At 38.3% G+C, this 25523-nt stretch overlaps 2 protein-coding genes across 3 annotated transcripts in view; both read right to left on the bottom strand.

The window, feature by feature from the left end:
* Positions 1–1452: 1452 nt before the first annotated feature.
* Positions 1453–13902, bottom strand: EMC7 (ER membrane protein complex subunit 7). Its single transcript, XM_081048715.1, has 5 exons — positions 13581–13902; positions 9552–9671; positions 5964–6102; positions 4567–4647; positions 1453–1916 (listed from the first exon to the last, which is right to left on the bottom strand). The coding sequence occupies exons 1-5, from the start codon at positions 13811–13813 to the stop codon at positions 1764–1766; spliced, it is 726 nt and encodes a 241-aa protein (XP_080904841.1). The 5' UTR covers positions 13814–13902; the 3' UTR covers positions 1453–1763.
* A 6477-nt stretch (positions 13903–20379) lies between these two features.
* KATNBL1 (katanin regulatory subunit B1 like 1) overlaps positions 20380–25523 on the bottom strand; it is a 66776-nt gene continuing 61632 nt past the window's right edge. For both annotated transcript variants that reach the window (XM_081049086.1, XM_081049087.1), the window contains exon 10: positions 20380–21198. In XM_081049086.1, coding sequence (XP_080905212.1) covers positions 21187–21198 — 12 coding nt within the window. In that variant the 3' untranslated portion in view covers positions 20380–21186. The remainder of the gene's footprint in view (positions 21199–25523) is intronic.

Here is a 25523-nt window from a genome sequence, read left to right as displayed (position 1 = left end):
GTTAGCTGCTAAATGGGCTCTTTGCACTGAACCCAATATTCTCTAATAATATATAATCATTCCTGCACCTGTAAGCACTCTAAGCATTTGATGAAGGTTCTATGCAAAGATTTTTATACACAATTGATGTAATAACATTCCTCAATATAAATATATATATGTATACATACATAATACATATATATATTCAGATGGTGTTAGAATCTATGTAAAATAGCCAGTTTCTTAATTAACACATGAAATGGTAATTTTCTTGGAAGTGCTGTCTAATTTCTTGGTCCTTAGGTAGTCCATGTGCAAATTTTGACAATCTTGATTTTGAAATTTTTCAAGATGACTTCTGGTCATACAACTATGACTCTTAACTATATCTTGTCACCTTTAAATTACAACTTTCACTCAACTAGTGTTGTAATATTTTAGTCATTTTTCAATAAATGACTATTTTAAAAGAGCTAGTTCTAACATTAACCAATTTACTCACCTTAGCCAATCAATGTAACCAGTTTGGTATCTTCAATGTTATAATACGAACACAGATATAATTAATAAGATGTCCTGCATTGGAATTTATTTCTTTAAAAGAAAACTTACGTACCTCTACTATAAGAGAGAAAATAAGAGTTTGGAACCAATCCTTTTTTTGTTTTCTTTTGCTGATTTAATAACTTGAAGAAAGCGACAGGGGAGTTCTTAAACAGGAAAGGATAGGTGCCCTCTACTAGAAGCAGTAATATAGCCTCAAGAGTTCCTCTTTAATTAAAACCACCAATAAGACGTGAAATTTTTGCAGCTTACTGAGATGAAGTTTTTGAGATACTCCTGATTGGAAAACAGTCATTTCTATTCCAACACCTCTGAGAATCAATGATGGGAGAAGTGAGGGGATTTAAAAGCTACCTGAGCTGTACTACCAATATGACGACATGGAGCACTAAGGTTGACTTTCCATCCTGAGACTCTAGAGCGCCCTCCTGCTGTGGCGCGTCCTTCCCCTGGCCATCCACTCATCATTATTTGTGCTTCCTCCCTCCCTTGCTCCACTGAGGACAAGCACTGGACATTATCTCTGTATCCTTCCCTGAATCACAGCACATAGCTGACACTCAATAATGAATGCCACAGATGGTAACCAGAATTTAAAAATTGATAATACTAATTATTATTCACATATCCATACTCTGAAACTAACTATAATAATAAAAATTGAAACTATATCAGGCACATGTGGTCCTACATCAAAAATCAGAGTATGTTAAATGGCAGGGCAGGGCTCAGAATTTTGAAAGGTCTAGCTAACACAAAAACCATGGTGCATGCTGCTCTAAAAACATCAACCACTTCTTTTTAAGCAGAAAGGGTCAATTTCAAGCCTTAGATAATGAAAGATAGAAGAAAACTGTCTGGAATAAAAGAAACATTAAATGAAAAAAATGACAAGATAATTTCACCTCTGGATTAAGACATTTTAATATACATAATGTATAGTACTTCATATAATTTATTAATGTCATTTTCTATAGGACACTGTAATTAATTCAGTGACATCAATATTGACCTCATACAGACAAAGAATGAAAGCTGGGTTTTCTTGTGTACCAAGTACAGAACATGTACTAAAGTTATCACACACAACGGTGGTAAGAGGTCAACTTTAAGGATGACTCAAGTTTACAGTAGTTGCTTCACATGGTTTTCCCTCAAGACTTGGATGCCACCCAGTGTTGCCGTGTCTGTGCAAATGCCAGCTCCAGACCACCCAACTACCTCCTTTTGCCAGCCCCACTTTTGCCTGTTTTACTGCTGCCGCTGCTAGACTTGCCAGATGATTTTGAAGAGAAGAGTCTTGTCATGAACTCAGAAACATCAGGCAATTCATGGTTGGAATTCAGCATATTCATTGACTGCTCCATCTCCTGCAGGAAGACAAAGCACAATGATATAAAAGGCACAGGGATCCTTTGAGTCATCGAACTACTAACATTTCCACTAAGGAAGGAGAGGACTAAAACAAGTAAAAGGCACTGGTTCGAGCAACAATCCAATGTCATACCCAATAGCACTTCAGAAACCACGTTTCGTATCTCCTTTATACCACTAAGCATTTTAATGCTTAGTAAATGTCCAATAAATGCTTGCCTAGGGTTTGATTCAGCTTTTTTTATAAAGGGCATTTTCTCTGATAATGGATATATGTAATCATATTCTTGCCATCTTATTTTGTTTTCTGATTAAAATGCTTTCTGATTGTTTTAATGAGTGTTTTTTAAAAACTCCTGGTTTTTCTAGATGCATATAACCAGAATATCAAGGTATCAGACAAGTTTGGAAGATAGCTGCAGTATTTCCAAGACTTGATTCCCAAGGCCCTTAGTAAGAAGTCTATGCTGTATGATTTGGGTGACCTCATTTATGGCATCAAAAGCGAGCAACACAAGTCAGTGGAAGGACAGGACTTGTGGAAGGATTTGGCAAGTCTGTTTTGAGGTTTTCTCATCGCCCTTATTGAGCCAACAATCTATAAAGTACTGTTCCACTTTCAACAATATTAATGTAATATCTGCTTCATTTGAATTTTGTGTGACATTACAAAAGTGAACTTAAAATTGTGTTAGCTTAGACATGAAAAGAATAGCAAATAGCATTATCTATTATGTAAAACTGAACAACATTTGAGTATTAGCTTGGACTTTCTCCCCAAAGGTAGAATTTATACATGGGTTTTCAAAGAGAAAGTGCTTTTACAAAAAAGTCAGGAAAAGAAACATTATAAACATAAATCAAATGTTAACATGCCCTAACAATCAAGAATTAAATGTAAATGGTAACAGGTCTCCAGTCCCTGCAAAAATATATCAACTCTATTTTTCAATCTGTTCAATTCCGAAGCTCTTGAATGAACAACTTTTTATACTGCTTACCATGTGCAAAGCACTTTGCCAGTAATGAACTTCTGATGTTGCCTTCTGTTGATGCCACAGAGAGTTAATAGGCTTAACGCATACAAGGATTGCATAGGATGTATACTTTCTGGACAACATTGAAGTAGATATGACAAAATTTAGCAATAAAATATTTTGAGGGCCGGCCCGGTGGCTCAGGTGGTTGGAGAGCCATGCTCCTAACGCTGAGGTCACTGGTTCGATTCCCACATAGGGCAGTGAGCTGCGCCCTCTACAGCTAAGATTGTGAACAATGGCTCTCCCTGGAGGTGGGCTGCCGTGAGCAGCTGGAGGTTGGCACGAGCTGCTGTGTGCTGCTGTGGGCTGCTGTGCTGCCATGGGCAACCAGAGAGGCCAGTAGCCAGTGTGAGTGGCCGGCAGCCAGCATGAGTGGCCGGCAGCCATCGTGAATGGTCTGCAGCCAGAGAGAGCTGCTGTGAGCTGCTATGAGCAGCCGACTGACTGCCTTAGCTGGGGGGGGGGGGGGGGGAAGTGTAGACTCATAATCTCATAATACCGGCATGGGCCAGGGAACTATGTCCTACACAACTAGACTGAGAAACAACAGCTTGAACTGGAGTGGGGGTGGGGGCAGAAGAAGGGGGAGAAAAATACTTTGAAACATCATGAAGCTTTCTTTTTCCATGAAGCTTTTTCTGCCATTCCAGCTTGCAATAAAATGCCTTACCTTTTATAGAACTTACGAGCAATAGTCTCCTACCTCAGCAAACATTTTTATTTATTTTATGTATATGTTATTTTCCTATTGAACACACACACACACACACACACACACACACACACACTCGCCTGATGGCAAGAAGAGTTTTTAATAAATCCTCTACATCCTATATATAACTGGGTTATAAGTTTGTTAATGACAGGGATGACATAATAATTCATTTGTGTATTCCCCAGTACCCAGAACCTAGAAATTGATTCATATACATGTTTTTACAGCAATGAATAAGATGTCAACACATCAATATATTAAATAAAATGGAAACACTCAGAAGATATTTGTGGATGGTTTTTGGGTGGGAGAATGGACAATGGTTTTTAAAAACTGATAATCTTACATAAAAGCCAATATTTAAAAAGACAAAACGGCACTAAATTTGAAGCATCCTACTCGACAACTCCTGTCCCCCTCCCCAAACCAGTAGTTTTGTGGTATGGAGTCTGAAAGCCTCTATTCTATTTTTCTCCCTTGGTCTATTCAAATGCCTTTTGTGTGTCTGAACACATAAACTAAATGTGTACTCTGAAGAGTTTTATAAAGTAAGGACAGATTATAAGAAGCTATCATTTCCAAAATACTTGGGTTAGGTGTACCAGGATTACTATGCATTACTATTTAACAAGTGAGGCACAAAGACACTAGTAGTAAGTAGAATGCTTCAGCTATGTGAAGAGACCCAGGTCTTTATCAAGCAGAAGCAACTGAATGTATCTGGTCCAATGGAAACAACTAATTGGGCATAATACTGTGCTAACACAATCTCTAGATGAATTTGGCTTGGGAATTAGGATAAAGCTGCAAAGACCCAAGCCATCCAACCACACTGGATAGACCAGGCATCAGAATATGGTTCAAAAATCCACAGGTGGGCATTCATCTTACCCGCCTCATGTCAGGATCACTGGTGTTGACCACTTTTGGCAGAAGCACAAATATCAACAACGGAAGAACCATCATCATAACCTGTGGGGGGAAAAATTCAGGAAACGTTTTTTTCCACTTAACAGTAGAACAAAACCTGCACTTAGCAACCAGTGATAAAATTAAAGATTTAAATGTTGTATACAGAATAAAACTAGCAGCAACCACCTCAAATCTACTGAACTAGCCCTGTTGATAGCAAGGTGCTCCTCGATGTCTGACTGTTGCAGAATCTAAGAGCCTTACCTATACATGTCTGGATTCTATAGACACCTCACTCCATATTTGCACCACCTATCATTTTTGCTGTTTAGTCTTATTTAGTCTTATTTAACACAAATAGTTTGCAAACATAACTATCCTCTTTCTTCAGTCTGCAGTCTGGCACTGGGATTGGTGATCCTGATGGCCAGCTGGGCTTCTCTTTCCAGATGACTGTAGTTCTTGGAGGAAACACTGCATGTCCCTTCTAAACCTGCAACATAGTACTAAATAACTACTTTAGCAGATCAATTTCAAAAAACAAAAAATGACCTAGAAGCTTATAGTACTAGATATGCTTCCATGTAATTTCAGAAATGAGAACATGGAAGATATTCCTCGGTAAGTTTTGGAGTCCATTGCTGATTTCTCCCATCCACTCTACCCTCCTGCTTCTTTATCCCAGATAGGAGATTCTAGGTACTAATTTATTCCTCTCTAGAGCATGTATAACCCCAAACATTCCTTTCTGTGATCTAAATAGCTATCGGCAAGGAATACGATCAAAACTTAGACAATTCTAATATAATTCAACTTTCAAAAATAGAAAAACAAAGTCAATTTGTTTCTAAAGAATGTATTCTATTATTGTTATTCTAATTAGTGGTTAGCATCACATCAGTTTCATAATACCAAATACTTAAATTACCACAGAACAACTTCTCTTCTCACTACACATGCCAAAAAAAAAAAAGAGGGGAAAAAAGAAAAAACCTTACTTGTGCCATGAATAGGGCCTGGCTAATAAGTGATGGCACACTCATCAATGCAGGTTGTATGAAAGAGGAAACAACTCCATGTATGACTTACCACATATTCTTACTCTATTTGAATTTTAAAACATTTCATCATAAATAAGTAGTTATCCAATTTCAATTGCACATTTCAACGTCAAATCTACCATGCAATTCTCACCATATTCTTTTCATTATAGAGTCACCAAGCCAGTATTTTCCTGAAATCCACAAATTATTCACAATTATCCTTCATCGAACAATCTGACTTCAGCTTTCTATCTCGCAGGAATTAGAAGTGTTCAACTGCCTGGCAGCAAATTAGAGATTAGTAAAGATATTTTACTGTAGCCTGATACATACCATTGGGTTCATCAGAAAGTCTGTCCAGCCCCATGATTCCCTTTTAATAAAGTAAGAAGGTGGACCTGAAGATTTCATTTGGAGAGGATAGGGCAGTCTGACTACTTCTGATGTTTTGATGTAATTCACATATCTTGCTCTGATAAAGCAACATTAAAAAAGCATCAGTAATCCTACTAAAAACATTACTAGTTAAAAGAACTGTTTATAATATATTAGCAATGCCTTGTAATTACCTTTAGCTTTTTCCAAATACTTTGGTATCTAAACTTTTTATCTTGCAAATCTATAAAAGTAGCATTATCTGTATCACTAAAATATTTAGCAAAATGTAAAGAACAACAAGACTTGGAATCAAGGGACCTAGTTTCGAGCTGTTATAACCTGGGCTTGTGGGCTTAGACCTAAGTTCTCAACTTCTTTGGTTATATCAAAAGTTCTTTTAGACTCCTTCCAGTTCTCAAGTTCTTTGATTCCATTTAGTAAGGAATTTATTTTATTATAAATATACTAAAACTGCTGGATTTGATTTTTTTGATTATCTGAGATATGCACTATAGGGTGCACCCAATTTTCAAGGCTATATTGCAGGAAAAGTTATGATTTAAGGTAGTCCCACAACAGTGCTGAGGTAACACTGTTTTCACAGAAATGCCACTAATTTTAATCAAAACTCTCACCTATGTTCACACATATACCAGTTTACTTTCTGAAAACTGCCTTCTCTATTTTCTCTATCACTTCCGTCTGGAAATTCTACTTGACACGTGTTAGACCTTTTCATTCTTACTTCACATCTTGTTAAATTCTCACTTTCACAGTACCCATTCCTTTACAATATAATAGTCTAGGTTACTTTTTTTGTGATTAATCCTTCAATTCATCAAACCTCTGTTCAGTTGCTTAACACATCACTGAGTTTTGTATTTCAAGGCCTACATTTATTGTAGAAAGTCTATTATTTTTTTTCAAGTGTCTATGGTCTATTTTGGTAGTATTTTGTTTCTTATGGCAGAAAGTTATTTTATTACTTTAAGCATTTTAAATACACCTTCAACTACTTTATAGTCTATATCCAATAATTTTAATATCTAAAAGTTCTTGGAGGTCTGATTCATCTGCTAACTCAATGTATATTGTTTTCTAGGGTATAAGTTAAGTAAACTCTATTTGTGTGTGGGCCTGGATAGAGAGTATCTCCCTCCAGAGAGGTTATGAATTTGTCTCTGCCAAGAGCCCAGTGTTATAACCAGGGACCATCTTATTAGTTGCTCAGCTTGGAGGTTTCCAAATCACGGAAACCCCGAATTTCAATGAAGGTAGGATTATGACCATCAATGTTCAGGAGACACTCCTCCCCGCCCCCCAAAACAAGGGCCAGACTGGGAGTCTGGTCTTTTGGGTTTTAGTACCAAGGGTCAAAAGGGGAACCAAGTCTAAGATGCCAAGCAAGTCCAAGGCTTGCCTCCTACCTGCACACTAATAAAATCTAAGCCTTTTAGATAGAGAATATCAAAACCTCCAGGTGGGAAAGTTATAGCTTATCCCTTGGGGATCTGCCTCACTTTCTATGGAGCTATAGAGTCCAAAAGAAATGTCTGTCAAATTTTATCTAGCATTTCTAAGGTTGTATATTCTGCCAAAATGTCAGAAACAGAAGTCCCACATATGTTTGAAACTAACTCACCAAATATGCTTATAAAACATTGGTCAAGAATATTAAGATCTTATATGAATCCCACTTTATTCTCTACTCTGTCCCACCCCCAATTATTAAAATGATAAGGGCCTTGTTTTTTGTTGGTTTTTCTAACCTATGCTTCAGGCATCCAATCCTCAGGAATGGATGTGAGACTATGAATCCCACTGCTGCAACTAATCCTTAAATGCTAAAACATGAAGTACTCTTTACCCAAGGTAAAAAAGCAAATAAAATGTATACTTAGAAAAATATTTCTATTTTCTTAATACTTTATTCAAAATTGAAATAGAGTAAAAAGAATAAAAATAAATTACCGTTTTAAATACACAAGTATCCCCTTTTAACAACTCTCCTTCCCTCCAGTATTCAGTGTTTTCAATATTAAAAAACTTTTTCACTTACATATAAGGTACACTGTAATTTACATACCCCCACTCCAAGACAGCAATTCAAAACATATAAAAAGTCATGATAAATCCTTTAAGATTTACATACTAGAATTTTACCTATGTATATTTTTTAAAATCTTCATGCCTCTAAAAAGACATGAGAAAGTCAGTACCTAATGAGGTTCATCTACTTTGAAACAATCCACTTATTCCATCAAAGAATATTTATAAACATATTTGCAAGGTATTACCTTCAATTCAAGCTTCACCCTTGCTCTAAATAGCCAACAGCAAGAAATAAGATTAGAATTGAGACAAAGTAGAATAATCTAAGACAAGAATTGAACTTCAAAAAAAGGGGAAAAGTAATGTGTTTCTAAAGAATATATTTTTAGTGCCACCATGGTACTAGCTTCATGATAATATTAAGAATTTAAAGTATTACAGAATAACTGTCTCTATTCCCTATATGTACTAAAAGAGAAGAAAACCCTACCCCTCCATCAGTAGGAGCTGGTTATAAAAATGATGGCAAATCTATCAATATACTAATATGCAGCTGATATAAAGGATGAGACAGCTCTGTGTGTTACCCTAGAGCTAATTTGAATTATAGCATATTTGCATATTATACTTTGAAAACTTTCAACGTTAAAAAAAAAGTAAAGAAAGAAGGACAACATCTTAGGAGTAAACACTAACTCAACTGTACATATTTATGGTACTAACTGAATACATTTCTATATCAGCTTGATTTGGAGCATCTACAAATCAACCTAAATAGTCTTGGCACATACTGAAAAGGTCGATAATAACATACAGCTCCTCTATCCCCAAAATTATTTTTGCCTTTGCATGACCCGTGCTTTATTACAACAATATGGTGTAATTTTGTGGTAGCTCAAACGAAGATACATTACCATTTAAAACTGTTTCATATTTGTTCATTATACCTCAATAAAGCTAGAAAAAACAAATAAATAAAATTGTTTTATATACTTCCTGGTCAGATTAGACCACAAAGAACGCTATTAGGAGGTGACAATAAAAAAATAAATTGGGAGTTATAATAAAAGGCTGAATCTGAACACTGTGAACACCTACACAACTAGTTCCACCTGTAAATGGGTTTGTGGCATGGCCTGAATTAGTCCAAAATTCTTTTCACCTCAACTGCAAAGCATGTGTTCATGTACTCGGAAATTCTGAAACTTTTTCCTAGTCTGCCGGCCTTTAATACTGTGCTTTTTCTTTTGCTTATCATGATCCTCACAATGTGATCTATGGTTTTCCCAAGAAATACTAAATTTCTATTGCAATCTAAATATTCTTCAGAAAGGAAGAACTATGGAAATTTATAAATGTTTTAAATGTTTTAAAGAATACCTGTAGTTTAAGTTAAAGACTTTTCAACTTTAATTATAAATTCTAAAAGGAATATATAATGAGGTACTCAGTAGGCGAAAGTTTGGCAAAAATTGAATCATTTGCTCGCACCTCATTTTTCCTTTTGAAGTAATATCCACTCGGACGGGATCAAACCTGTAAGCAGGAGATATAACTTCCACTACATATGATCCAGAAGGTATATCATGAACCACAAAACTCCCATCTGTCCTGGAAAAATAAAAAACATATTTAGTCACTTCTGATCAATACCTTATTATTTTCTTATGTTTTAAATCATTTTATGTTTCTTATGTTTAAATCAACTCCCCCAAGAATGACATTCAGAGTAATTAGCAAAAAACAAACAAAAAACAAAAAAACCCAAAACTGGCAAGAGTTGCCCCACACTTCAATTTGCATAATTATACTGAACAGGTTCTGAAAATACCTCAGACACTGCACAATAGCAGAGAACCCTGACATACAACGTACTCTTATTCCTTCTGTCGGATAGAAATAACAGGTGACAGAAGCACAGTTCTTATTTTGAAGCCATGTCTTCATTCAAAGGAAAAAACAATATACATTATTACTACAATATGATTAGTTCCAATTTTGCCAACCCCCTCCAACAATTTCTTAACTAAAATAGCTTTTTTTCTAGTTTCAATATGCACTTCATCGTTTTTCTTTCTTTCTGTTTTTATAGTTAAAACTATCTACCTTTTCCTAACCGATTTCTTCTAAACCTCCTGGACTTAGAAAACCATCCCATCCAGAGCTGATAATTTTATGTTCAAGATCAAAATTAATTGGTTTTGATAAGGAGAAACTGCCATTCTAGGGAAAAAGTTTCTGTTTCAGGAAAACAAATGATTTTAAAAGAACCAACTTTATCAGAGAATTCCCAGAATTCTAGTAATATTTTAAAACAATGCTTCTTAAACCATTGGGCTCTTTCAGTTAAAAGGAATAACTGATCCTGCCAAATCTACAGTATTTACTAAAAAGTAAGAGGAGGTGTTCCTCGCTACTTCCAAGAACACACTAAACTAAAACAGAATTGAAATGTAAACACCAAGTTAACTTATTCCTGAACTGGATGTCTTTCATTTGCCCTTCAGATCCACTCTCCACCCTTCTCCTTTCTGCACACTTCTCCTTTCTCTTCTGGAAGAAGAGAAGACAATGAGCTTAACATATTTCCCTTCTAGTTCTCTCACTGAGATTTCCCCGCTGACTGGCTGTATCAAGGGACACAGCTCCTCTCACAGCAGTCCTTTCTTCCCTTCTAGGTTCTAGTAACCTTTACTTCCCTTCCTCCCTTCGGGTTAGAGATGATGACAGTCTGGAGGTTGTAAACTCTAGGGAACTGCACAACTCCAGGGTTGTTTCCCTACACCGTGACTACACTATTTAATCCTTTCGTTAAGCTATACTTGAGTTATTCTAATTTGAGTGTATTTTCTGTTTCTTGATGGGACCCTAACTGAATGAATTTCAAAACATATTTCTGGGTCCAGAAAAAAATAGTTAGAAATAACAGTGGAAATAATTGGCTAAAGAAAAAACAAATAGATCATTCAACCTAACATACACATTTTACTTTAGAAAACAACACAAAACTTTTATAGCAAAATTTTTAAACTTGGCTTTAAATGTTTACAAAACGTAGGCCTTGTATAGTATTAAAGGTTGGAACCTGATTTGAAAGAACAATTACATAAAAGCGCTTTAAGATAAGTGGGGAACGTTAATTTTGTTGAATCAGTAATGGTATTGTGTTACTTATTTAAGGTTTTATCTTTTAGAGACACAAAAAGATTGTTTTTACAAGTAAAATCATATTATGTTTAGAATCATCTTTAAATATTCCAGAGAAAAAACAAATGAGGTGCAGAGGAGACATGAAACAAAACAGTAGATTGTGATGGGTACCTAAGGATTCACTAAGCTATTGTTTATTTTAGTGTGTCTGTAATTTTTCATCATAAAAACTTCAAAAAAAGTATAGTACATAATCTCATGTCATAAAACTGAAAACTACCTAAATACTCAAAAACAGAGGACTGATTAAATAAATTGTGGTTTATATATGCAGTGATAAAAGCAAGAAGTGGCATGGGAAGTCCTCAGTCAAAACTCTCATCTCCATGCACTGTAAACCTGAAGCTGAAGTACAATAATACTGAATGTCAACTGTAATTAATATATATATATATATATATATATATATATATATATATATATATGGTCACAGGATGTAAGGTACAATATAGGGAATATAGTCAATGGTACTGTAACAGCTATGTACGATGTCAGAGTGGTAGTATACCTGTAGGGGGTTTTATCACTTTATGAGGGGTGTAAATGTCTAATCATTATGTTGTTTTGTACACCTGAAACTAATGTAATAAAAAAATAAAAATAAAAAAGAACTGTCATTTCCATTAGCCAAGTCCCAAGTCACATCCAATAAGCATAAATATAAGTCAAAATTGCATGCTAGTTATACATAACATGTGTAAGACAAATTACCTAACCCTTCTCCAACAAGTCTGCCACCATAAGCTCCTCATACTAATTCTTAATGCACCTTTCTATACACAAATAGGAGAAATATTAAATGAAAAAAGCAGGTTACAAACTACTATAAATTGTATTTTACTATTAAAAATATAGGCCGGTTTAATGAAGAACTCTGACCAAGGCTGTAAATGGCCAGTTACATTATTTTCAGTATTGTTGGTTATATTTAAATTTTCCTTATAATAAAGCACACTTGTGATTCAAAAAAGGCTGTAAAAGATACAATAAAATGTTAGGGGTTGTTATCTCCACTTTTTTATTTATATTTTCTTCAATAAACATATTACTTATATGTTATTTTAAAATAAAAGTAATAAATGCTTTTTAAAAGACTTGTATACGGCAGAAGAGAAAATTGAGGTCAAATGTTCAGTTCAGGCTAATTTTCCACAGTTAAAGGAGATCTTTATCATTAAAACATCATTAATTAGGGTAAACCCTAAAGAATACCCTAATGCCAGATTTTAAATGACAAATAGCATTAAAATAATGGTTGTAATTATTGTAAAACAATTTTTGTCTCTTTTAATCTCTTAAAAGCATCTGTCAAAGGCACCTGGGTGATCTGAATATTTGCAAATCATATTTAGAATTCCATGTCCACATTTGTCTGGTTTTCAGATACCACCTACTGGTGTACAAATCCACCACAGAGACACTTTCTTGCCTGAATATTTTCTTTCAGTTCGCAGTTGCACTTTCCAAGCAGCGATTGAAAGATTTAAAACAACTCATAATTGTGCCCAGACATCTGAAAAGCACGCTGCCGCAAAGCAAGAGTCCTAATACATTCAACACGTTTTTTAACATAGGCTGAAGTCCCATTTCTACTAATAGTTAGAAAGGTCAGGTGCACGTAAGCAATGTAGAAAAATTCTAGTCTCACATAAATGCCAAGTGTGATGTTGCAAACCCCTCGATGAATTCAAGTGTGAAAAAGAACAACCCCACCTCCAGGCCAAAAAAAAATAAAATAAAATAAAAAAAGCTTAGATTTGGGAATTCAGAGCGCATTCATTTTAGAAGCAGTAAAATTCGTCTCCCAGTCTAAGTCATCGTTAGAAGCCCTTTGGGCTTTCAGAATTCCCACTTGCTTAGCATCTTTCCACACAACGTCAAGCTACCAAAAAAAGACTGAAATGAATGCAAAAAGTGGCCCGATTCCAAGGGAACCAGGTGAGATGCAAAGGGAAGAATTCAGCAAAGAAAAAAAAAAAAGAATTCAGCAAGAGACAAATAAGGGGTCCACCCATCCCTAGGGTCCAGGAGTGGTCGTCCCCACACGGCGCCAAAATGGAGTTTAACGTAACTGACCCCACCGCTGCGGCCTTGGGGCGAGCACCTGCTCTCCTCATGTCCGAGGTGCGGGACCGGGAAGGGGAAAGCGTCCGACCGCCTCCCAAGGTCTCGCCGCGCAAACCGCTAGCGGCGCCCGCCCCTTCACCCTCCGACAACGACGTCGTCAGGTCTTGACACTTAGCTCTCCTCGGAGAAATTCCCCTCGGGCTTCCATCCCACCCGCTCTCTCGCTGCCCTCAAGATGCTCACTTCAGGAAGCCGACGTGCTCTTCTCCGTCTACCAGCACTCGGGCCGCCGAGATCCAGTCCTGGGGCTTCACCCCTGGGACAACCGCACGCCCTTCGATCTTGAAGCGATCTCCTATGCCCGCCCCAACCCCTCCCGAGCCCTCGGCAGAAGCCCCGGGCACCTCCGAGCTCCGGGCATCCCCTGCTAACAGCAGCAGAAGGGCGGAGAAGAAGCCCCACAGAGCAGCCGCCATGACAGCAGCTCTCCGCGGCCCGGCCGGCAGCTCCGGAAGCCCTCCCCGGCTCCCCGGCACTGCCGCCGCCGCCGCCGCCGCCTGGTGTCGTCATCACTGCTCGCCCGGTTCTGGCGCGAGCTGTTGGCTCAAACCCGAGGATAGGAATCCTCCGCCAATCGACTTGCGAGCCGAAAAGGAGGCGGAAGTGCCCCGCCCTGGTGTTTGGACGTCTGTCGGAGGAGCGCGTCCAGCGCTAGGGGCTGCCCGCTAAGCGACAGTGATGTGCGTGTTGCTGTGGCAACCACGGCGGTAGAGGACCTCGGCGAGTAAAAGATAATAAGGTTGGGAGGGACGAGGATCTGTAGTAGTGTCTGCAAATGAGGCTCCGGCTTTGGGAGAAATAGATCCAGAGCGTTTAAAAAAACTTGAGAGATTCCCCAAGATGTATGAGATGAAAAGCCCCCTCCCCCTGCCCCGTGTGTGTGTGTGGTCAAAAGAGATAGTATCTCAGCATAGAAAATAGCTGGAAAATTACGTAAAGTATTTACCAAGGGTTGCCTCTGGTGAAAACGGAGAGTTGGTGACATTTATCTGACACTCCACCATTCGTCCTGGTTTGAATGCTTTATGGTGAGCATAACAACGTTGGGGGCGGGGTAACCTGCCAAGGTCGATCATGGGAGCTAAACCAAGGTTTCAGGGATCTCTACTCCTTTCATTTTCTTGATGACAAAAAGGGAAATGATTTGCCCAAGGTTTCTGTTGGCCTTAAATATTATCCTCTCTACTACCAATCCCTATTGAAGATTATTAAAGGAAACTCATGTTTTTGCCCTGCAAACTCTTGGAGTTAGCTTCCCAGGAGAGAGTAACGAAAATTGGGGGCGGAAAGGGGGGAAGGGATACAAGAGCCAAGTACTCTGAGCCCCTGGCATAGGTAAATACTCTTACTCTCCTGAGCATCAGCAACTGCCTCTTAGGGGTCCATTCCCTGAGTCTTTTGAAGGTACCCATTCCTTCACATTTGATCTTTGGAAGGAGCAGCTCTACTGTAAAAAGTTTATCATGTGCTACAATGCTCCCCACCACCAACCCTCAAAGCTATGTTAAACTATGAAATAAAATTTCTCTTTTCTAAAATGATACAAAATTTACAAATATGCCGAAATAAAAATACCTTCATCCCCAAATTTTCTGATTTTCTTTTACATACTTTGGGTGACTGATTTGCTGATGTCTTAGACACATGTTTAGTTTGAGTAATAAGTAATTGGTGTTGGTCTTAATACTGCCAGAGGGGAGCTGGGAAGTTTACTTATGTGGGGCAAAAGGTGGACGAGAACAAGCAGCAAACAGCAACTGAGCTCTCTGGATCCTCATTTCTGCCTTTCTCTTTCTTCCTGTAGCTTATTGTCACTCTAATACCCAAGTATCCAATGATCTGAACTCCTCAAATGCCAGGCTTATACTTTCATGGTCATTAGATGGAGGAGAGAAACCTCAGAAATGTTTTCAGGTAGTGTGAAATTCTGTTATCTGTTTTGTTTTTGTTTTTTAGGTAGACTATAGGAATTGTATAGATATTCAATGCCAATTTATACAAGAGTTATTCCAGAATGTAGCCCTTAGACTCATGCCTTATAAAAGAAACTATAATAGTAATGAAATATTTTAGAAACATTTTGTACTGGATTTGCTCTGTCTGCCAAGCCAGATCCACTTTCTACCCTTCACTCTGCTTTGTGTCATGGAAGGCTGGACTGTGAAGGATTGCAAAAACTTGGTTCCTTTGCCCTCTGGGTGCTTCCAGTTGGGTTCAGCCAATAGGAGGTATCAATAGCACATCCTTTTCAGTTTCCATTGTCACTGCCCATACTCCCAAGTTTAATGAAGGAATAATTTACAATCACCCCTTCAAGTCTTTCATCTATTTCCTCCCATGGTTCTGATCCATGTAAATTCCAAGCATACCTACGTATCTCAATTATGGAAAATATCTTCAAAGTGAGAGGTAATCAGTTTATTATCCAGGCTTCTTGCTTTTTTTTTTTTTTTTTTTTTTCCGCTGCCTGGCTCTTGGCTTCTTCCTATCATGGCCACAAGAGGGTGAACAAGGACAGAGACAGAGCACTCAAAACCCATACAAGGCATTTTCATAAATGTTGGATTATACCAACAGAGGTTTACGCTGGCTTTCACAAGTAATATTTTCTATGATTTTTTCAATATTTTTATAAATATAAATTATAAAACTATAAATCGATTTTTAAAAATAAAGGCAGCAACTAAAATTGCTCAAAGTATATAATAGAATTTACTTTGAACTCCTACAATTTGAATCAGCCAATAAACAGCCGCCGTCCTTATCTAGAATTTTCACGATCATTTAAAGTAGCAATCTTTGATAATGGTGTTAGCCACCACCCCTACCCCCACACCCATCTCAGTATTTTGCTTGTCAGCATCTCTCAGTGTCACCGTGCTTTTCAAACTATTCATGTGCTGGCTGTCATAGAAGAGACAGGTCATTAGGTGTGACTGCAAAGTAATGAGGATAATACCCTTGACTGCTTCTCTTATATTAAATCAATGGGTTGTGTTTTTTTCTTTAATAGAGTACAGGCATGCCTTGGAGGTATTACGGGGTCAGTTCCAGACTACTAAAATAAAGCAAGTATCACAATAAAACGAGTCAAATTTTTTTTGCAGGTGGAGAGAATTGCCTTCACTTTGTAAAAAAAACCAAAAAGCAACATCTGTGAGGCACAGTAAAGCAAAGTGCAATAAAACGAGGTGTGCCTATAATACTGGCAGAATGCTTAGGAAACTTCAGCTGTGCTAGTCCCCAAATACCCTGCTATTTATCTGAAGTGATTTTTTGCTCTTTGTGTTTTCAACCCTCACTTACTTCAAGTCGATTAGCTAATCTTTTTCATTCAAGTAAACTGGAGCCAATTCCCTTAATATTTAAAAATGCTTAGTGGATGATCCACTAAGAGCCCGGGTTTGGCTTTCTGAAGTTCCCTATGGAAGTCTTCTGAAATGGGATGTGTTATCCACTGTTCTCAAAGGGAGTACCGGAGGCATCTCACTTGCCTTAATGTCCTGCACAAATAAATTCCAATTGAAAGGTTTCACTTTCTTCATTCTACTCTTTTTTTTTCTTTTTCTTTTTTTAAAGATTTTATTGGGGAAGGGGAGCAGGATTTTATTGGGGAACAGTGTGTACTTCCAGGACTTTTTCCAAGTCAAGTTGTTGTCCTTTCAATCTTAGTTGTGGAGGGCGCAGCTCAGTTCCAGGTCCAGTTGACGTTACTAGTTGCAGGGGGCGCAGCCCACTATCCCTTGTGGGAGTTGAACTGGCAACCTTGTGGTTGAGAGCCCACACTCCAACCAATTGAGCCATCTGGGAGGAAGCTCAGCTCAAGCTGCTGTGTTCAATTTTAGTTGCAGGGGGCGCTGCCCACCATCCCTTGCTGGACTCAAGGAATTGAACTGACAACCTTGTGGTTGGGCGCTGCCCACCATCCCTTGCTGGACTCAAGGAATTGAACTGACAACCTTGTGGTTGAGAGCCCACTGGCCCATGTGGGAATCGAACCAGCAGCCTTCGGAGTTAGGAGCATGGAGCTCTAACCTCCTGAGCCATCAGGCCGGCCCTTCATTCTACTCTTAAGTTCTCATCCCTTCCACCAAATTCTGTGAAAAAAACCTAAGTGAAATAAATTGGGGAAGTGTGAAGTTATGCCAAACAACTTATAAACATGAAGAGGAAATAATTGTCTTTGATAAGAGACAAAATTCTAAACATCCCGGGATATTCTAGCAAAAGCACTTTGTAAGCATTAAAATATATTGTTAGCTACCGTATTTGAACAATAGTGAATAAGAAGCCAAAGCATTAGAATGAAGGAGTTATGTAACACTAACTACACTTTGTGCTTTGGGGTTCTTCTGGCCTGGTAGACCCAGCTTCTCCCTGGCCTGTGGCTACAGTAGAAGAATGTTCAATGCACCACAAGAACTGAGACTAAAGGATTGGCTCCAAGACCAGTCAGAGAACCTGAGATGTACAATAGCAGTTGAACTTCAGCTTTACACAAGGCATCCCTAAGACTTCCCTGCTCCATCCCTGTGCCAACTCTGGCACACACCAGCCTTTATAAAGCATTAGCCCTCTGTTTACATCTGTGCATAATAAGTCTCAAAGCAGGATCTTTTTCATGCCTTGATTTGAGTCTTACTGTCATTTTTTAAAAACTGTGGTAAAACACACATAAAATTTACTATCTTAACTATAGTTAGATGTACAGTTAAGTAGTATTAAGTATATTCACATAATTGTGCAACCAATTTCCAGAACTTTTTCATCTTGCAAAACTGAAACTCTGTACCCATAAAACTACCCCCGATTTCCCCATCCATGGAACCACCATTCCTACCTTCAGTTTCTATGAATTTGCCTACTCTAGATAGCTCATATAAATCGAATCATACAGTATGTGTCTTTTTTAAACTGGCTTATTTTGCTTAGTATAATGTCCTCAAAATTCATCTCTATTGTAGTATCATGTGTCCTTTTGTAGTATCATGTAGTATCCTTTTTAAGGCTGAATAATATTCCACTCCATGTATATGTATATACCACATTTTTTTTTTTAGGCATTCATCAGTTGTGGACATTTGAGTTGCTTCCATCTTTTGGCTTCTGTGAATAGTGCCGCTATGAACATGGGCATACAAGTATGTTCAAATCCCCACTTTCACTTCTTTTGAGTATATACCCGGAAGTGGGATTGCTGGAACATATGGTAATTCTATGTTTAATTTTTTGAGGAATCACTGTACTGTTGCCCACAGCAGCAGCAGCACCATTTTACATTCCCACTGGCAATGCACAAGAGTTCCAGTGTCTACATCCTCGCCAACAACTGTTATTTTCTGTTTGTTTCTTTATTTTTTTGTTTGTTTTTATAATAGCCATCATAATGGGTGAAAAGCCGTATCACATTGTGGTTTTGATTTGTATTTCCCTGATGACTAGTGCTATAGACCGAATGTTGTGTCAAAATTCATATGTTGAAATCCTGACTCCCAAAGTTGATGGCATGTGATGGGCCTTTGGGAGTGACTAGGTTCTGAGGGTAGAGCCATCATGAATGGGATTAGTGCTCTTACAAAAGAGACCCCTTGTCTCTTCTGTCTCTTGTCTTTTCCACCATATGAGAACACAAAGAAAGATAGACATCTATGAACCAGGAAGCGGTCTCTTTCACCAGAACAGAACCATGCCAGTGCCTTGATCTTGGACTTCCCAGTCTACAGAACTGTGAGCAATAAATTTCTTTTGTTTATAAGGTATCTAGTCTGTACTACTTTGTTATAGCAGCCCAAAGGGACTACAACAACTAGTGATATCTGAGTATATTTTCAGGTGCTTATTATCCATTTGAATTTCTTTGGAGAAATGTCTATTCAAATCCTTTGCTCATTTTTTAAGAGAGTTGTTTTTTGTTGTTGTTTACTGATAAGAGTTTTATATATTCTGAATATTAACTTCTTAGCAGATATATGTTTTACAAATATTTTCTCCCATTGCATGAGTTGCCTTTTCATTTGTTGATAGTGTCCTTTGATGTACAAAAGTTTTTAAATTTTGATGTGGTCCACTTTGTCTATTTTTTCTTTTGTTGCCTGTACTTTTGGTGTCATATCCAAGAAATCATTGCCATTCCAATGTAATGAAGCATTTCCCTATGTTTTCTTCTAAGAGATTATTAGTTTTCTTAGTATCTTTTCATGAGCACCTTTTTCGTGTTTGCTGAAAGATTCCTCTGCTTCTATGGGATCTAAACTATTCATATTTTTATAGGTAGATTTTTTTGATCCAGGGTTTTCTTTTTCTCAATCATATCACTTTTGGAGAAGCACTCTGTCAGAATGTAGAACAATTCCTAGGTATAGATTCTTCTAAAAATGACAGTGCTTCTCAATTTTCCCATGCATACATATCATACCATCTGAGGATTTTGTGAAAATGTACGTTCTGATGGAGAAGTTTTAGGTAGAAGCTAAGGTTCTGCATTTCTAACAAATTCCCTTATGCTGCTAGCCCATGGACGACACTTTGAGTGGGAATGTGTGGGGGAGAGCGGTAATCATCAAAGTATGGGCCTCTATTCAAGGGTGGACTCTGAGGACCCTCCAGTCCAGATGTTAAAATACAAGTTATTTCTTTAGTTCTTATGATCACACACAAGCAGTTCCACAGAGTTTTATATAGCACTAAATGCTATATTTTGTGACTTACTAATATAGCACTAAATACTAATATAGCACTTACTAAATGCTGTATTTTGTGACTTAGAATTTGGTATTCATGAGCTACATTAGCAGAGCATTAGAGTTTCCCACAGGGCCTTATATGATTTCAAGGGACCTTAGTCACTTTTGCCTTTGTAGAGCCCTTCCTCCATAAAATGTTTCTAAAATCTATTTTATGACTGCCTTGGTTGAAAGACAAATATAATTCAGGCAGATTCATTATTGTATATTCATTATTGTTTTATTTATTTTCTTATTTTGAAAGAAATTAAGACATATTTGTGTGCTCCTAAAAGTCTCCTGTGCCCTGGAAACTGTGCTTACTGTGCATAATATATAAGTTGGCCTTGGTTTAGTGAAGACTGTAAATCAGAATTCCACGAGGAAGACTGGCAGCCATACAATACTTGGCAGATTGCCGAGCTCCCACAATTAATGAGCAGAGGCAGATAGTTAGAATTCCTACAGTTTTCAGACAGGAAGCTGGGTGAAACACTGCATGAGCACTGTTGTGAGTTGGTCATAATTTTCAATTGCTGCTCTTCCTACTTTTTAATTATGAATCACTGTTAGTACACTGTATCTGTTAATGTGGGAGCTAAGCCTAGAAAGTTTAGTGATATAAATCGATATATTTTTGCCATAGTCTTCCAAAAGGCAGACATTAATTATTGGGGGCTTCTGCGCAGTGCGTCCGGGCTGGGCGGAACCAGGGTCACCCTGCGCTACAGACGGTGCAGTGAGGCCGAGCAGCTCCCTGGGCCAGCGCTACCATGAACTGGCCAAGAACTGGATCTCCACAGTGGGCATGTGGGGCTCCGTGGGCCCGTGAGGCTGGTGTGGGCCACCGACTGGCGGCTGATTGTACACTGGGTGCCCTACATCAACGGCAAGTTTAAGGACAACTAAACCGACCCTCCTCAGACCCGTCTCCTGCCTGGTGGTGATGCCCGCTGCATCCCAAACAGCCCGAGCCCTCTGCCTGGACCTGGAGGAGATCCACAGCATAGGACTTTCTATGGTTTCTGAAAATAACTCTGATGCGGGAGTGCACACAGCATTAAACTTCATTCTGAAACCTGGAAGAAAAAATAAAAGACATGTAGTATTGTAGTTCAAATGTCATTCGGACCTTTAATAGTAAAGCGGATATATCATTTCCCACAGTGTTTTTCCAGTTGCCAGAACATGTCTGTAAGTTCATAGTCTTCTCATAAAATAAATACAAGTGACTCGTGACTCACACATGGTGTTTTGTTTTTTCTATACTGTGTTTTACATTTTGAGGAATCAACCTGAATGTTGGAGATGTCATCAATGATGGTAGGAGTCTAGGTAGAATCGGATGCTAAAGAAATGGTGGCAAAGTATCTTGAATTGGTCGGCTGAGTGACAAAAAGAGATCACAGTAATTTCAGGAAAGATGATCCATGATGGAAGGGCAAAAGTCTGGAAGCATAAGGGAAGATTGAAAAGAATGCTGGTCTCTCGTTTTGGCCCAAGGAAAATGATACTGGAGAAGGGATTTTGGATGCAAAGCTGACCTTCAAATTGAACTTCAAATTTTCTTTTATGCTAGTATAGAGTGTCATTTCCATGTGTGATCAGTGTGTTCCACTTCTTTCACCCTGGCTGGCCTAACTGAAAGGTCACAGTTGTAAACTAACATTTGTCCTCTAAAATTTGGAACTTACACACAAAAGTAGCTACAGCAAGGAAGTCCTACCAGGAAAATATATCTTCCCAACAATAACCTGACTCGTTATCTTAGCTTCTGCCTGCATTTGACTCTCACTGTATCCAGCATTCGAGGTTAACATTGGTGACAACTGGACCACTGGTTAGTGATGCATTTGCTGTTTTTCTGTTGGGTTCCAGATCAAAGTCTGTGAGAAAGGATGGTGAAAAGGAATAGTATACCTTGAATAAGGAGTGTTAGAACCCAAAGTTCTTTGGCAGTGAGGACACAAATGTTCTTTTTCCTTTTAAGCTTCAAAGGAGCAAATGAATAATGGGAAGTGAGGTACATTATATTTCTCATTTAAAAGAGACCTATTAACAAACACCAGGTTTTTAGATGGTTCTGAACAACTCACAGAGAAAGCAGACAATGTTTAAAACTTTACAGCTGGTTACTATGACATCATGCTAATGAAATTAATGTGAAATGGAACACTTAGAATGCTTTTACAAAATATAAGATCACATTCCTTTTTCTGTCATTTGGGCCTCTGTATTTGAACACCCCAAATAAATCTCTCTATATAGAATTACTAAAATTTTTAAAGAAAAAACAATATGAATCATGAATTTAGTCTAAGTCATATAATTCTAAGTTCATCTGTACAGAAAATAGCCTGACACATGGCCTGGCCATAGAGCAAACACAGCTTACATTAAATAGCAAGGCATCCTGTGAACTTCCAGAAAATAGTAGTCAGGGAGTTATTATCTTAAGCAAAGGTTTTGGCTGATTTGAGTAAGAAGTTCTGATAAGGGGTTAGAACTAGGACTAATGTATGGAAGTTCTAGAGAAATAGATTTCACTTTACTATAAGGAAGAACTTTCTAAGTCAGAATAGACTGTTGCCATGGAGTGCCAGCTGTCTAGCAAAAATAGGCCACTTAGCTACTCAGTGGAGATGCCGTAAAGGAGAATTCAAGTAACATATGGCTGTACACGATGGCTTTCATCTTGGGATTTTGTGATTCTGTAGTTGGAATCTGAACAGTTGTTGTTTGAAACTCCTTTAGATCTTCTTATAGTGATTACAGGAAATACAACCATCATTTCACACATGCCAAATGAAAAAGACTCAACACATACCAAACAGAGTATTACGTAGCTATTATCATTAATAAACAATTTTTTCAAGAGGAAAAAAGAAAAATGAGATAACAATAAGTTCCATTACGTTCGGTCATACTACAGATGTTGCCAATTGATTAATTCTATAAATTTAGACAGGATGGTGGTTTGGAATTTTTGCATTATAATTTAGCCACACTCAAATTTCCTGTGAGGCCCTAAGTAAATCTACAAACATGAGAATGTCATTCCCAAAAACCACCCACCTATCATTCACAGACCTCAGTGATTCTCAAACTTCTATGTGTTAGAAGCACCTGGGAAGCTTATTAAACATCAGATGGTCCCCACCCACAGCAATTCTGACTCAGTGGGTCTGGGATGGTGCCCTATTTTCATGTTTACAATCTCCCCACGTGATTCTGATGCACCCCACGTTTGAGAACTGCTGACCTATCTCAGGAGAAACCATTTGTATTAAATAAGTAGTCTAGTAAAGCTCTTAAAAAACAAAGTGTAATAGAAATGCTGGGCTTTATTTTTAAGCAGAATGTCCATGTATCAGGATACTAACCACTTTCTCTCCAGATCCAACTCAACACTGAAAACCATGTAGGGGTTAAGAATACACACACAGCATTGGAGTCAAACCAGGATTTGAATCTTGACCGTGTCGATTACTAACAGTGAGACCTTGGCCGAATGGCTTCACTTTGCTGAGCCTCAGTTTCCTCATGTGGAAAAAGCAGGAATTACAGTACTTACCTCACCAGGTTGTTGTGAAAATTGAATGAGATAATGTAAGTGAGGCATGTAGCACAGCTCCAGGCACGTGGATGCACTCAATAAATAGAAGTACTATTGTTATTATGGTGACTAATCACTAGATTATTTCAGCGTGACCTTGCTATAATTAATGAAGAATTAGAAATAGGATCAGTTTAATGAGCTTTCTGTGACCATATATTTGCTCCAGGGAAGGGTGAAACATACATGTGTTTCCATTATACACACTACTCTAATTTTTTAAAGTAATTTTATCTATTCCCTTCCATTCTTCATTTGTTTATGTCATTTAGAAGTTAGAAATAAACTTCCCCTATAATTACACAGGGAAATCATTTTACAGAAAGAAATTAATGGCCCGAAATGGCCACCTGTGTCAAATTCTAGGCCACAAAATAGGCACAAACTATGGAAATCCAAGATTTGGGAGGCTGATTTTGTATCCCTGACAAAAGTTCTGCCTCAAAACGAGAATGCTTAATAAGACAAAAAATAAATGAGTCTTACAGTAAGAGGTACATGTCTTGAAAACAGAAAGCAAAGTGGTAACAGTAATCAGCAAATAGCATTAATCATTGTTCTTTTAGCTGGAGTGCTCTGATTCATTAAATTCAAATGAATATAAACAATTTTCAGACAAAGAATTGTCAGCAACTATATTTACAACAGAGCCATTCAATTCCCCTATCCCAGACTTACCCAACTCTGGTTCTCAAAGGTCCCTAATGTTCTTTAAATACAACTTTTCATTTCCCAAACACTTTAGGATTTGGCATCGGTACATGGTAGGAGGCGAGGTGAGGCAGAAAAAGGCCCAGAAGTTATCAATTAAGTTCCTGAACAGAGCTGGGTAGCGCTGACCATAGAGTTGCTGAGCCCCCAACTGTCATCCCTCTCTGGGAACTGGTCAGAGGAGAAACCAACATGGTGGGCACAGCCACCTTCACGCCCGATCTAGAAGTAGAGATGCTGATGAGCTGCTGGTCCCCCGGGTTTTATCATAATTATCAGCACACATCTATCAAACAATGAAACTGTAGAGGGTACTGTGCTGGTGCAGCAAATCCCAATGGCAGTAACAGAGGGTTTGCAGAGGGTTTCTCCTCAGTGACAGCATGGCAAGGTCCTGTTACAGGAGCTCTATTACTGAATGACTCTTCCCTTCCCAGAAAAACAGGTGCCAGTTGGTGGCTACAGCCAAGAATGAAAGAAAGACTGATAAGTACAGGCTCCTGGGTCTTATCTGAATATTCTGGTTTAGGAAAAACACCTACTAGCCCTGTGTTTCTTTGTTTACTTATTTATTCAACAAATTTGTATCGAATATTTCTTATTTAGGAGGCATGGAGCTGGGAGCTGAGGAGACAAAGGTGAGTTGAACAGACTGATCTTACCTAAGAAGCTACTGACAAGTAAACAGGTAAAATGCAGTATAGCCAAGTATACAATTATCGTGTACCTTGATGAGGGGATGCAGAGGACCCACAGAGCACAAAGAACGCACACCTGACATAAACCAAAATTGGATGTGAGGAATAAGCTAAGACTCAAAGATTCAAGGAAGAGTTCTTTTAGGAGGAGGTGGGGAGAGCGGTTGGAGGGAAAAGGGGGAAGGCAGAGAGGAAGGGAGGAGTATACTTGGCAGAAGGAAGAGCGAATTTGAAAGCTTGGAATTGAAATTGCAGGGTAGGGTGTGTCAGGCAAACTGGCTGAAGAATACACTGACACCGTGCGTGCGTGCATGCGTGTGTGTGTGTGTGTGTGTGTGTGTGTGTGTGTGTGTGTGGTGTGAGATGAGGCTGGAGAGGA

The sequence above is a fragment of the Rhinolophus hipposideros genome, assembly GCF_964194185.1.
Source record: "Rhinolophus hipposideros genome assembly, chromosome: 5".
Lineage (NCBI taxonomy): Eukaryota > Metazoa > Chordata > Mammalia > Chiroptera > Rhinolophidae > Rhinolophus > Rhinolophus hipposideros.
The sequence above is the reverse complement of the archived record's forward strand: the minus strand, read 5'-3'. Positions and strand labels throughout refer to the sequence as shown.